At 31.4% G+C, this 12,524-nt stretch overlaps 7 protein-coding genes across 7 annotated transcripts; 4 read left to right on the top strand and 3 right to left on the bottom strand.

Annotated features, from left to right (window-relative positions):
- Positions 1-483: 483 nt before the first annotated feature.
- On the top strand, positions 484-3,219 carry LOC108561979 (signal recognition particle receptor subunit alpha homolog). The gene is made up of 6 exons (XM_017920139.1): positions 484-655; positions 1,048-1,568; positions 1,621-1,774; positions 1,831-2,271; positions 2,322-2,834; positions 2,892-3,219. Exons 1-6 carry the CDS (start codon positions 539-541, stop codon positions 3,015-3,017), a joined length of 1,872 nt encoding a protein of 623 aa, XP_017775628.1. The 5' UTR covers positions 484-538; the 3' UTR covers positions 3,018-3,219.
- Positions 3,220-3,310: 91 nt separating this feature from the next.
- Positions 3,311-4,886, bottom strand: LOC108561980 (probable asparagine--tRNA ligase, mitochondrial). The gene is made up of 3 exons (XM_017920140.1): positions 4,736-4,886; positions 3,664-4,677; positions 3,311-3,611 (listed from the first exon to the last, which is right to left on the bottom strand). The coding sequence occupies exons 1-3, from the start codon at positions 4,838-4,840 to the stop codon at positions 3,354-3,356; spliced, it is 1,377 nt and encodes a 458-aa protein (XP_017775629.1). The 5' UTR covers positions 4,841-4,886; the 3' UTR covers positions 3,311-3,353.
- A 148-nt stretch (positions 4,887-5,034) lies between these two features.
- On the top strand, positions 5,035-6,291 carry LOC108561969 (39S ribosomal protein L28, mitochondrial). The gene is made up of 6 exons (XM_017920126.1): positions 5,035-5,142; positions 5,193-5,368; positions 5,424-5,682; positions 5,733-5,879; positions 5,938-6,119; positions 6,185-6,291. The coding sequence occupies exons 1-6, from the start codon at positions 5,131-5,133 to the stop codon at positions 6,237-6,239; spliced, it is 831 nt and encodes a 276-aa protein (XP_017775615.1). The 5' UTR covers positions 5,035-5,130; the 3' UTR covers positions 6,240-6,291.
- A 63-nt stretch (positions 6,292-6,354) lies between these two features.
- On the bottom strand, positions 6,355-7,367 carry LOC108561972 (breast cancer metastasis-suppressor 1-like protein). Its single transcript, XM_017920131.1, has one exon. The coding sequence runs from the start codon at positions 7,273-7,275 to the stop codon at positions 6,574-6,576; it is 702 nt and encodes a 233-aa protein (XP_017775620.1). The 5' UTR covers positions 7,276-7,367; the 3' UTR covers positions 6,355-6,573.
- Positions 7,368-7,556: 189 nt separating this feature from the next.
- Positions 7,557-7,972, top strand: LOC108561967 (NADH dehydrogenase [ubiquinone] flavoprotein 3, mitochondrial). The gene has a single exon (XM_017920124.1). The coding sequence runs from the start codon at positions 7,611-7,613 to the stop codon at positions 7,923-7,925; it is 315 nt and encodes a 104-aa protein (XP_017775613.1). The 5' UTR covers positions 7,557-7,610; the 3' UTR covers positions 7,926-7,972.
- On the bottom strand, positions 7,965-9,481 carry LOC108561966 (plancitoxin-1). The gene is made up of 6 exons (XM_017920123.1): positions 9,327-9,481; positions 9,096-9,273; positions 8,696-8,936; positions 8,335-8,638; positions 8,152-8,284; positions 7,965-8,094 (listed from the first exon to the last, which is right to left on the bottom strand). Exons 1-6 carry the CDS (start codon positions 9,419-9,421, stop codon positions 7,987-7,989), a joined length of 1,059 nt encoding a protein of 352 aa, XP_017775612.1. The 5' UTR covers positions 9,422-9,481; the 3' UTR covers positions 7,965-7,986.
- Positions 9,482-9,705: 224 nt separating this feature from the next.
- Positions 9,706-10,842, top strand: LOC108561973 (protein YIPF6). The gene is made up of 7 exons (XM_017920132.1): positions 9,706-9,805; positions 9,856-9,972; positions 10,028-10,106; positions 10,157-10,199; positions 10,258-10,386; positions 10,441-10,598; positions 10,655-10,842. Exons 1-7 carry the CDS (start codon positions 9,785-9,787, stop codon positions 10,768-10,770), a joined length of 663 nt encoding a protein of 220 aa, XP_017775621.1. The 5' UTR covers positions 9,706-9,784; the 3' UTR covers positions 10,771-10,842.
- The last annotated feature ends 1,682 nt before the right edge of the window (positions 10,843-12,524 follow it).

Genomic DNA, 12,524 nt, shown 5'->3' with positions numbered 1-12,524 from the left:
AGTTTATATTATTAACAATAAATAACAACAATTAATATTCTTATTAAGTTTTAGATTGTTGGGATTTTGATTGTCGGGATTATGGTAGTCGGGATTTTGACATAGTCGGGATTTCGATACACTCGGGATTTCGAACGTCGGGATTTCGATAGACGGGATTTCGGTTGTCGGGCTTGCGATTGCCACCGCTTTAAATAAATAAATACAATTTGCCAAAGGGCCCAAACTATCCTTAATTAATAAAATAAAAGAAGAACAACTATTACAAAGGGATATTGCCTTTCAGACGTTAATTCTTATTTAATCATTTAAGAACATATCAATACAATATTTTCAAGAAATAAATTATCCATTATGTCCGAAAGAATCCGCGCTATCTATTTTAGAATTTTTTAAATTATAGTTGCATAGATGGATAACAGATGGAGCTTAGGTGATTAAATTTACGCGAAGTCGTAGTTAAACACATATGTGTATGTGACATTTACAGTGACGTGTAGTGAGAGTAGTGCATGGTGAATTGTCCTCACTAAAAAATATGTTAGATTTATTTACAATATTTAGTAAAGGAGGCATCGTTTTATGGTGCTTCCAAGGCACAGGCCAAATATTTGCACCATCAGTCAATGCTTTAATCAAAACTGTGATCCTACAAGTAAGTATTCATATTTCATTACTCACAATGTTTTTCATCATAACTAATGTTTGTGAAAATCGAAATTTCAATGGAAACTTTGTTATTATAAGTATTTTTAGTATTAATATTAACATTTAAAGGTTTCACAAAATAAGTTAACCATATATTTTTAATGAACAATAATTTATTTTAAATATATTTTAACTCGTGATATTTAACTGAGATTATAATTCAATATGTAATAAAATTATGAACACTTTGACTTAATTTTGTCTAATTAATTAATTATAATATTTAGTATACTGTAGACCCATTTACATTATACAAACCATATGTCATATTATTTTGTTAAATATACAACCAGAATAACATGTTTATATAATGTAATAAAATGTTTCTTGTGTTTGTAGGAAAGGTCTGGAAATCAAACATTTGAAAAGGATGGTGTTCAATTGCAGTACAAACTGGATAATGAGTTTGATTTGGTTTTTGTTGTGGCCTATCAAAAGATTCTGCAATTATCATATGTGGATAAATTTTTGAATGATATACATTTGGAATTTAGGGACAAATATAAAAATGAACTCTCTGATGGCAACTATTATCAGCAGTTCCAGTTTATGGATATTTATAATAAAATTTTAAAGAAGTCTGAGGAATGGGGCAAAACACAAGCTAAGCTGCCCAAGCAGATGAGAAGCTATGAGGAGAGTTTTAAGAGCAAAAAAACTGTGGCTTCCATGATTGAAAGGAAGGGAGAAGAAAAACCTGTTAAAGTTACCAAAAAGAAGGAGGTCAACTTCACTGAGGAAGTATCTCCCCAATCTTCACCAAAACAAGAAAATGGAATTAACTGTGAAGATCTTATTGCTGCTAACAGAGCTAAGTTTGCTCAAAAAATGAACAAGGGCAATAAAAAGTTGGATACCAAGTAAATATTTTTATTGCTATTAATTACATATATTGAAGTTTTATTTGTTTAGGAAAAGTCCTAAGAGTCCAAAAAGCCCCAGTGAAAAGGCTGGAAAGAAGCCGCGCGTTTGGGAATTGAGTGGTAGCACTAAAGATTTGGGTACTTTAGAAAGAACTACTGATAGGCCAGAAGATATGAAAAGTCATTTTACTCCAGATGAAGAAGTTAGTTTCATTTTATTCTTATTAAAATATTTATTCTGTTAATTCTTCATTTGCAGATCGTTGGTAAAATGCAAGGTATTATTAAGGACATTGAAGTGGACTCTTCTAGTGAAGAAGAATATGAGTCTGATTCTGATCATGAACAACCACAGAAAACAGAGAAGGCTAAAAGTGGTGGAATGTTTTCTATTTTCAAAGGGTTGGTGGGTTCTAAGAACCTTAACAAAAACGATATGATACCAGTCTTGGAAAAAATGAAGGATCATTTAATATCAAAGAACGTTGCTGCTGATATAGCCATAAAACTGTGCGATTCAGTCGCTGCAAAGCTCGAAGGAAAGGTTTTGGGTACATTTGATAGTGTTGCAACAACAGTGAAAAATACAATAACTGAAAGTTTAGTACAAATTTTGAGCCCTAAACGGCGTGTTGATATATTGAGAGATTGCATGGAGGCTCAGAAACAGAACAGGCCGTACGTTATGACTTTCTGTGGAGTAAGTGTTAATAATTAGATTGTAGTCATTTATTAAAATACTTATTATAGGTGAACGGAGTCGGAAAATCTACGAATCTTGCTAAGATCTGTTTCTGGTTAATTGAAAATAATATGAGTGTTTTAATCGCGGCTTGCGATACTTTTCGTGCGGGTGCTGTTGAACAGCTTCGTACTCATATGAAACATTTGAATGCTTTGCATCCACGTGATAGACACGGTGGAATAGAAATGGTCCAACTATATGAGAAGGGTTATGGAAAGGATGCAGCAGGTATTGCGATGGAAGCCATCAAACATGCACACAGAGAAAACATCGATGTAGTTCTGATAGATACGGCCGGTCGAATGCAGGACAACGAGCCATTGATGAGAGCTCTCACTAAGCTAATTAGAGTTAACGAACCGGACCTTGTCCTGTTCGTAGGTGAAGCATTGGTTGGAAACGAAGCTGTAGATCAATTAGTCAAATTTAACCAAGCCATGGCCGATTATTCCTCAAACTCTGATCCTCATATTATTGATGGCATTGTTTTAACGAAATTCGATACAATCGACGATAAGGTAAGACCATTGTTTTAATTATCCGATCTCTTTAGTAATGAACTTTGTCATTTACAGGTCGGAGCTGCCATTTCAATGACATACATAACTGGCCAGCCAATCGTATTTGTTGGCACAGGCCAAACTTATACCGATTTAAAAGCATTGAATGCTAAAGCAGTAGTTCATGCTTTAATGAAATAAGTTATTTCAAAGATTTTAAAACCTATAAAATAAACTTAAAATTAATATTTTGTACTTTCAAATAAGAATTTATTGGTTTTATGGTAATGGGCCATGGTATTTTTTATATTTCAGTAAAGCTCTTTTTAAAAAAATAATCATTTTTAATTGTGTTTTGTATAAGCACCAATTTTGTCTGTAAATACATGTCTTGTTGAACTTATTTATTGTTTATATAATTCATTTCAAACAAAGTACCAAAACATTTACGAATATATACTGTTTCCCACTTTCTCTATTCAAATAAATTTGTTGAATCATAAAACAGTGATTTGATAAACCCACATTGACATGAAATTACAAATTACAGTTATGCGGCCACCGTGGAAACGGAATAACGTCTTTGATGCTGCTTATGCCTAGTATCATTTGCAGGTATCGCTCGAAACCTAAACCGCAGCCTCCTGTTGGCACGCTGCCGAATTTTCGTAAGTCCAAGTACCATTCCAGATTTTCGCTTGGTAAATTTTCTTTTAGTTTCTCGTAGCTATTCTCGCGCAAACTTCCACCAACAACTTCACCTACATTAGGTGCAAGCAAATCTAAAGCATCAACCTACAAATAAATGATTAAAATCGAAAAAATCTGAAAATGATAAATAAATTACTTTTGTAGAATCATGCGTACATTCTTTCATGTAAAATGGCTTTTTCTCCTTTGGCCAATCAATTATAAAAGTGGGAATGTTTCCACAATGTTTCACAATAAACATTTCATCCTCTTTTGTAAATCCTTCTTCACTATTGAATGAAACATCTCGTTGTTTAGCAATATCAACTGCTTCCTCATAAGTTAAAATTGGGAATTTTTTGTTCACCCAACTTAAGTCAACTTCTATATCTTGTGCTTTCTTTAAATCCTCAGGATATTTGTTAAGAATCTTCTTTGTCATCTCAACCACCATATTTTCTATATGATCTGTTAGTTGTTTGATATCACTCATGAAAGCAGTCTCAGTTTCTAACATGTAAAATTCAGATAAATGCAGCCTGGATCTAGAATTCTCAGCTCTAAAAGTTGGACCAAAGGTGTATACTTTACTAATGCCATGAGATAAAGCTTCTAAATGCAACTGACCAGAAACACTCAGGAACACTTTACTGTTAAAATATGCTTCCTCTTTTGATTGATTTGGTTTAGACATTTGCTTTAAAGTTTCCTTATTATCTGGGAACACAGTAAAAACTTCTCCAGCTCCCTCACAATCATTAGATGTTAATATTGGTGTGTGAACATTTATGTAACCCTGCTCATGAAGATGTTCATGAACTGCAAATGTTGCTGCATCTCTTATTCTTAAAACTGAGGAAAATTTATTTGTTCTTGATCTTAAATGTAAATATTGACGAATATAATCAGCATTATATTGTTTCTTGGGGGCAAATGGATACCCCTCTGAAACAATACATTCACCCAAAACCTTAACTTCTTCTGCATTTAACTCTAAGTCACCTTTGGGACTCAAACTTAACTTCCCTTTGGCTATAATTGATGAACCAGGTGTCAAATCTGTAGGTTTTAAGGAATTATTAAGCAAAATTTGTAGTCTCTTTTCTGAACATCCATCGCTAACATCAAAAAAAACATTTTCTTTCATTTTTCTCATTGATTTAACCCATCCCTAAAGTAAATAATTAATTTTAAAACTGCAATGTTTTCATTTTAACAATGATTTTTACCTGCACACTTATAAAATCACCACTTTCTTTATTTTTTAGAACATTAGCTATACTTTTAGCTGAAGAATTATAATATCTTCTAAACATCTTAAAGTTTTTGAACATTTTCTATTCTTAATTTTAAGGTTGGGTGTAATAGTTCAAATAAGAATATCTAAATATAACTTCGAAATTGCATAATAAATATAAACATAATTATTGCAAAAATAAAAATTGGTAACTTTTCAGAACTTATATAATTTATGAAAGAATAATTTAAGTTGTTTTAAATTAATTGAACTAAAAATAGTTCTTTTGAAGTTCAAATCAGTGTCATTTCCTAAAATTACATGTAATAGGTTATGTTTCAACTTGAGTTTATTTGAATCAATTAATAAACGTAATATCCTTAAACAATGGCTTCAAAAGTATGTTTCAAGTCATTAATATGTTAAATATTATTAATACAATGTTGTAGGCTTTAAAGCATTTACGTAGATTTACAAAATCCACGCCTTTGGAAAGGGGTTTGGGACCAATGCTTCCAGAAGGATATAAGAAATTTTATAATGAATGGAAGTATTCAGAACCTGCAGCTGTAAACTATGTTCCAGAAAACCAAAAATGGATCAGAAATGAAGTTACAAATGAAGTGCAAGTTATTTTACTATTCATTTGATGCAGACAACTTATTTCTTTAACATTTTAGTTTACCTGTACAAGATGTACCACTTCCTTTAAAATACCCCAAGGAATATGATGAACAGTTGTGGGGAGGTGAAGCTGTAGTTCAAGGTTTCCAGAAACGTGATATGTTTTTGAGAAGAAATCCTCATTTTTGGGTACCACCACTACAGAGATCTGTAGTATACAGTGAAGTATTGAATAAACATATTTCAGTTATTGTAACAAGAAGAGCCATACAATTAATTAATGCTAATTATGGATTTGATCATTATCTATTAAAGGTATTCAGGTACATTGTTATATATAAAACCCAATAACACATTGATTACAGACTCCGGCTTGTGATTTAAAATCACTGTTGCCATTGGGATTAAAAAGAAAAGTTTTACAAGAACTTCATAAAGGATGTCCATCTTATGCTGATACACCAGATAAACAACAAGAAATTTTTAGTCGCTACAAGACTTATTTGAGTGCTGTAAACATGCTATTTAATATAATAATGAATGAAATATATATTAATGACAATATTGCAGTATACTGAAGAAGAAATTGAATGGTATGGCTATTCTTTAAAAGATGCTATCAAGAAGTATGAAGATCAAATCAAAGCTGCAACAAAAGTAACACCCTTAAAAACGATTTACCGAGCGGAGCTAATAGAAAAATTAAAAACTGCAAAAATTGATGAAGCAAATTCTGAAGGACTTGAAGTAGCGTAAGTTTTTAGTACTAGTAATTAAAATGAATGCATTATGAAATTGATAAATTTTGTTTTTGTAGTGGATCTACATGGATGCAAAAGATGAATCCATTTGGAAAGAAGCAGGAAACCTAAATACCAAAGTTAGTTTTGTTGTTACAAATAAAAATATACTAGTTTCAAAATATAAAGGCTCTTTTATTTAAAGATTCTTTGACAACATCTAAAGTCATAGGGTTTGTACAAATATTTTATACAATTAATATATTTATCTATTATAATTTGATAAGTTAAAATCACTAAACATTATGGTACATTTTATAAAAATTAATAATTTCTTCAAGTCAATGAATTACAAATATTACAAAACTAGAACAAAAATTAATATTCATGATCACTTTTAGATCTCAGTTCAATTTAAGTTCAAAACAAAGAAATTAACAACACATTATCGAGGATAAACCTTATATCAAGTGGTTCGTTTTAAGGCTTTCCTTATAGTAGTCCAGTCATCAATGATATCTTGTGGTTTAAGCATATAGACTATGTAAGGACCAGAAACTGTAACAGCCTTTCTCCTGGACCTTGATCTTGATCTGGAGCACCATTCACCACCCTCACCCCAATTAATTTCTACATTGTGTCTGTCCTCCTCCAACTTTCTAATAGTTTCATTTAATTCATCTTCATAGAAGTCTCTGGCCAATGATTTCTCACTTTTGAGATGTTGTAAAGCAGCTTGCTCTTCAGCATCAAATTTATGTTGAATATTGTCCAACCTTAACTGTCGAAGTATACCAGCTACTTCAGTCCTAATTCTCATATTTTCCTTTAACTCTGATAAAGGCACCAAGTACTCTTGACTTCTCTCACTCTTTATTTCAGACAGTTGATGATCAATTTGGGCAATCCGTTCTTTATATAATTGCTCACGTAGCATTGAGAATTGTTCTTCTAAATCAGTAAGGTTTTCCATACATTCGTTTCGTCGCACCTCGCATTCCTTCTCATCCATTTCAGAGCTATCGTCAGAGTCAGCCTCGTCGACATCGCTAGAATCGCGGCCCCCATCATTTTCTCTGCTAGTATTTGATCGATCAGTTTCACCACCCGACACATCTCCATCACTATCATCAGCAGCTGCATTCGTCTGCAACTTTATTGGAGCCATAGCCAAAACACAAACACTATTTATTAACTGTTTATAAAGATTTAAAATGTTAGGTTAGTTTGTCAGAAATAAAATGTTATGACAGTTGTGACGCCCACAAGACACTGTTGCAATTTTTTAAGGTTTCTTTTATTATTATTAATAATTTCAATTTCTCTACGAAATGATTATAATCATGTTTATTAATATTTATATTAATAGCAAGTATAAAACTGTAATAATAAAATGTTTCAAATAAAAGTACATAATAATCATCTGAAAAATATCTGGCAACGTTGTAAATGGTTACCAAATTAACCTATAAAGTTGTGTAAAAGTCTAATAGATTTCCAAAAATGTCCAGTGCTAAGTCCGGAATTTTCTGCTCAATCCAAAAGTTTCGCCAATTATCCTCTTTTCGTAGAGGCATAACTGGCGGGAGGGTCATGTACACGAAACCTTCGCAGAGTGAACCCAAATCTAATGTAGCAGCTGTACCTGGACTCAGTGGAAATGTAGTACAGGTGATTCAGGAACCAGTAGGCCCTGGAGCTGGAAAAGCGACCAACTACAAAAATCCTGAATATTTTTGCTACAATAACACCAGTTATTTTGAAGCTGAAGTTGAAATGTTGAAATACAGATGCCCACAACCATCCAGCAAAAAGTAAACCTAATATTTGTCAGATTATTTAAATATATTAGTTGTAAATAGCAAGTATTTGTTTCATTTTATAACATAAAACAAGGTTCAACACTGTTGATGCTATTCCTATAAGCTGCAGATATCCTTTTATCATTAACACACACTGTGCCTCCTCCCCTATGCAGTTGATGTTCCTAAATATGATAATAATTAATAAGTTTAATGTATCAATATTTGGTCAATAAACTAACTGCTCTGTTGATGTCTCCTATACAAATCCAATTTGATCCTGAATTATTTGCAACAGCCCATTTGGAATGGTCTGAACTTGATTTAAATTTCAAATTTATCATCTCCAGTTTTATTCCCCTTACATTGTTAACACTTGAAAAATAATAGTTAATACCCATATAGTTATTTTGTAAGGTGAGTACCTGTATGATTTATTGCAGTCAGATATTAATTTTCCTGGTCCATTCAGCCAAGTCTCAGCATACATTCCAACTTTCAAGTTAGGTGCTACCCAATCAGAATATAGATCTTTATTGAACTGCTTATTCTTAGCAAAAGAGAGAAATCCTTTTCCAAGGAGTGAATTCAATTTGCTTTTGTGAAAAGATGGGGCATTGCTTATTTTCTTGTGATTTATTACATCATTAAGTTTTGGATAAATGGAGACTAAATCAGTTGGAATGTTTGATGAATAGATTTGAGGCTCATTGAATATTAGTTGAACACCTAGATAAAAACATTAAAATTGTAAAGATTATTTAAATAAATTTAATAATTAGTTACCAATTTTATTCATAATTTTCGCGTTGAATGATATACAAAGAGCACTTTGACCAAAATGCATTCCAGTATGAGGATACAAATAACTGTTATCGCTAGGTGGTGGAAATAGGGGTATTGAATGAACAATCCAAAAACCGCCTTGTTTATCTGCTACAACAATTCCTTTAGTATGACCTTTCTTCAAATTCGGATGTTTCGTTGGTGGTTCATCATTATACAATATATGTAGCAATTGCTTATTCTATGGAAAATATATCAAACACGTTGTATTCACACTAAAGTATTATTATTAATTTGTAAATTGCAACATTAATTTATATATTTTTTTAATTAAACATTTGCTGGAATATACTTTATAGTTACATTTCAATACAACGAGAAAGTATTAATTGAAGAATACCTTTTTGGTGTTGTATAATGGTTTCAAAGAATTTCCTAAGAATGACAAAGACGAGTTTACAGATAAGTTTGATAACTTCCAACTGCCCATGCTGTTTGAAGACATATATAGATAAGCCTCTCCATTTTTTATTAACTTATTGTAATGATTTTCACGCGGAATTTTATACAAAACATACCTTAAACATTATAATATCAATAATTAGTTAAGTATTGTAATTATGTATCTCACCAATCAACATTGTTATTTGTCTCATCCACACATTGCAAACAATTAGCCCCAATTAAAGAAAATACAACAAAGAAGATAATATGTATCATACTCATGATAATTTCAAGTTCAATACTGTACAGCGTTCAAAGAACGTATAAAGCAAGGTCCATATAAAAACCACATATATACCATTTCCACAATTTGATAAAGAAGAAATAATCAGTTAACAATAAATATGAGACATAAGTAAAATATTTCTGTCGTACTTCCGATTAAATTCATACAATTAAATTCATATGACGAAAATGTATTACAATTTGAATCTGCTACCAATAATGAAATGATGAACAATCAACGACAATGAAGTTGCAGCAAAATATTTTTGACATTGCTTGACAGCTGTTAACCAATATTGACAACTGATCAACAGAATTGGACACATCTTCAAATTTGCTTAGAAATATATTAACATTGCTATGAACGAAGCACGATTAGAGGTAGATATGAAACAAACAATTAAGATGATCTGTAAAGTATTATTTTGTAGATGATGGATGATAGCAGTAGTTATGTTGAGGGTGAAATGACTGTACCTTCAAGTAAAACCAGTCACTTAGGAAAACCAGAATTCAACACATTGGATGAACCTATTAAGGAAACAATTGTAACAATATTTTATGTGACAATTGCAGTTTTTGTTCTAATGCTCTTTATTTTAGATGCGAGATGTGAAAGCTGTTGGAATTAAATTTGCTTATGTTTTGTTTCCCAAGGAGAAAAAAACATTATTGAAAGAATGTAAGTTGCATTGTTTGCATGGTAAATTATATTAACATTAAGATTTTTAGGGGATTTGTGGGGACCTCTTGTTTTATGCACCTTCATGGCAATGTATGTTTAAATTAATATTGTTAAATTTTATTAAGAACTATTATTACTTTTTTCTAAGGATGCTACAAGATTCTTCTGATACAGTTAATGAAAATGATGGAGGTCCACAGTTTGCTGAAGTGTTTGTAATTGTGTGGATTGGTTCCATGATTGTTACTTTAAATTCTAAGTTACTGGGTGGCAACATGTAAGTAAAATTAATTATTTGAACTGAATCAAGTATGTAGGAATTTCTTTTTAGATCATTTTTCCAAAGCGTATGTGCCCTTGGATATTGTCTGCTACCCACAACTATATCATTGATTATTTGCAGAATAATCCTTCTTGCTACACAGACATATTTCTTATTTTTTCTCAGATTGTTTGTGTCAATGGCTGGATTTGTCTGGGCCACATATGGTAATAAATTTACTAAAAACGTTTTCAAATCTGATTATATATATTTAATTTTTCAGCATCTACAATTTTTTTGGGAGACAGTCAGAAGGAAGGTAGAAAAGTATTAGCAGTTTATCCAATTGGTTTATTTTATTTCATTATATCTTGGCTTGTAATTTCCCACACGAATTAAGATGATTATTGTTTTATACTTGTATAGATTTTTCTATTTTTAATTTGTATATATTTATGTGTCCAGTATGAATGTGCTTTTTCATAATATTTGTATGTATTATTTTCCGTGTGATCGTAATATATTTAAGAACACGCCTATTGTATTTTTATTTAATCATATACCTAATGATTATTATTATCATCATAGCATTAACATGCAAAATATACCCTGATTATTATCGGTGACAAACATTTGTATATATTGTAAGATGCACAAATGATTTGTTACATTGAAGATATTGAATCTATTTTAAAGATCTTGGACAAAAAGAAAACAGATTCCGAATATTTACTATAATTTATATTCATTCGCAGCCGCATTCAGATAATAAACATTAAATTGAATAAACAACGGAAGAATATATTGCAAACTTTGATGCTTGAACATAAACAATTTTAACAGAATATCATTATTTGCGTTGTTGTAGATGTTATGTTGAAAAGGCGGCAGAAGCGGTGTGAAAGAAAATTGGTGTTATTGGGGATAAAAAAAAATGAACTTAGAGCGACAGACAAGTGATGTTTGTTTCCGGGGTTAGATTTTTATTGCGGTGTTATTGCTTTCTTTTTCTAATTCCTGTGTGCAAGGAAAGGAAAATATTAGCGGTGCGTCCTTATAGGGTCCTTCATGAAAGGATTTATAGGATTTTGAGTATTATTTTCTAAACATGGTTTAAATATTTTGTAATTTTAAAGTTTAAGCTTTTACATTAAGTCATCTACAAGCTAAGCTTTATTAAGTCATAAATTATATCCTATTTATATGGGTTGCTAAACTTACTTTTAGTAAGTGCCCAATAAAACTTTAGGGCGGCTTTGGATCTAACCATTATAATCTCTTGCAACTGGGAAGTCAGGTATATAAGTTTTTAAACGAACAAAACTGCAATAGACCATTGTATATATTTTTTATTATTAATATTAAGAGTTTATGATTAACAATTATTACTAAAATTGTTATAATTGTATTATTATAATTGTTATTGTTAAAATAGTGTATTAACGAACTAGAGACATCCACGGCGTCTCTTAGTCGCATTATTATATAACCATATACATCAGCATAAAGGAATCTCTGCCGCAATTCCAGTTCAATACACTTTAATATGAACAAAGGGGACCAAGCGTAAACATTCCCATCGATACTCCTATACCTTTACTCCGAATTCAAGTCTATATTATAAACTTTTTCATATAAACAAATGCATAGGATTTTGTTCCGGTCTTAACATAAACAAAACCACCAAGGCCAAATTCCATGGGAACACTTAATCATCAATATATACAAACCCTAGTCCGGATCACAACTCCCACCCCATATTAATAAGAATTAACTTTGTAAGTAGAATAAGTATTTAGAATCAGTCTCAGTAAAACCTTCAAAGACTAATAGAGTCTTAGTAAAATGTTAATATGAGGAGCATAGTCTCATAAAATCCTAAGATGAGCATAGTCTTTGTCAATCTTTTAAAGTATCTACATTGTCTTGGAAAGGACCCCAAGAGTACCAATCATTATAATAAACTTGTTTAAAAGCAATTGAACTATTTAATTCCTACAACTGAAACTCCACAACGACAACACAGACAATATTCCACTGTGTCCAGAATTCCATCCCTGGGACACGACAATATGTCGTGTCCCAAGGTTAAGAAATCCTTGGACACCGTGGATTATCTCATAGTTATGTCGTTGCGGAGTCTTGGAGGGTTT

The sequence above is a fragment of the Nicrophorus vespilloides genome, unplaced genomic scaffold (genome assembly GCF_001412225.1).
Source record: "Nicrophorus vespilloides isolate i.1.1-1 unplaced genomic scaffold, Nicve_v1.0, whole genome shotgun sequence".
In the NCBI taxonomy this organism is placed as follows: Eukaryota; Metazoa; Arthropoda; class Insecta; order Coleoptera; family Silphidae; genus Nicrophorus; species Nicrophorus vespilloides.
Note: the sequence above shows the minus strand (reverse complement) of the source record. Positions and strands in the feature narration are given on the sequence as shown.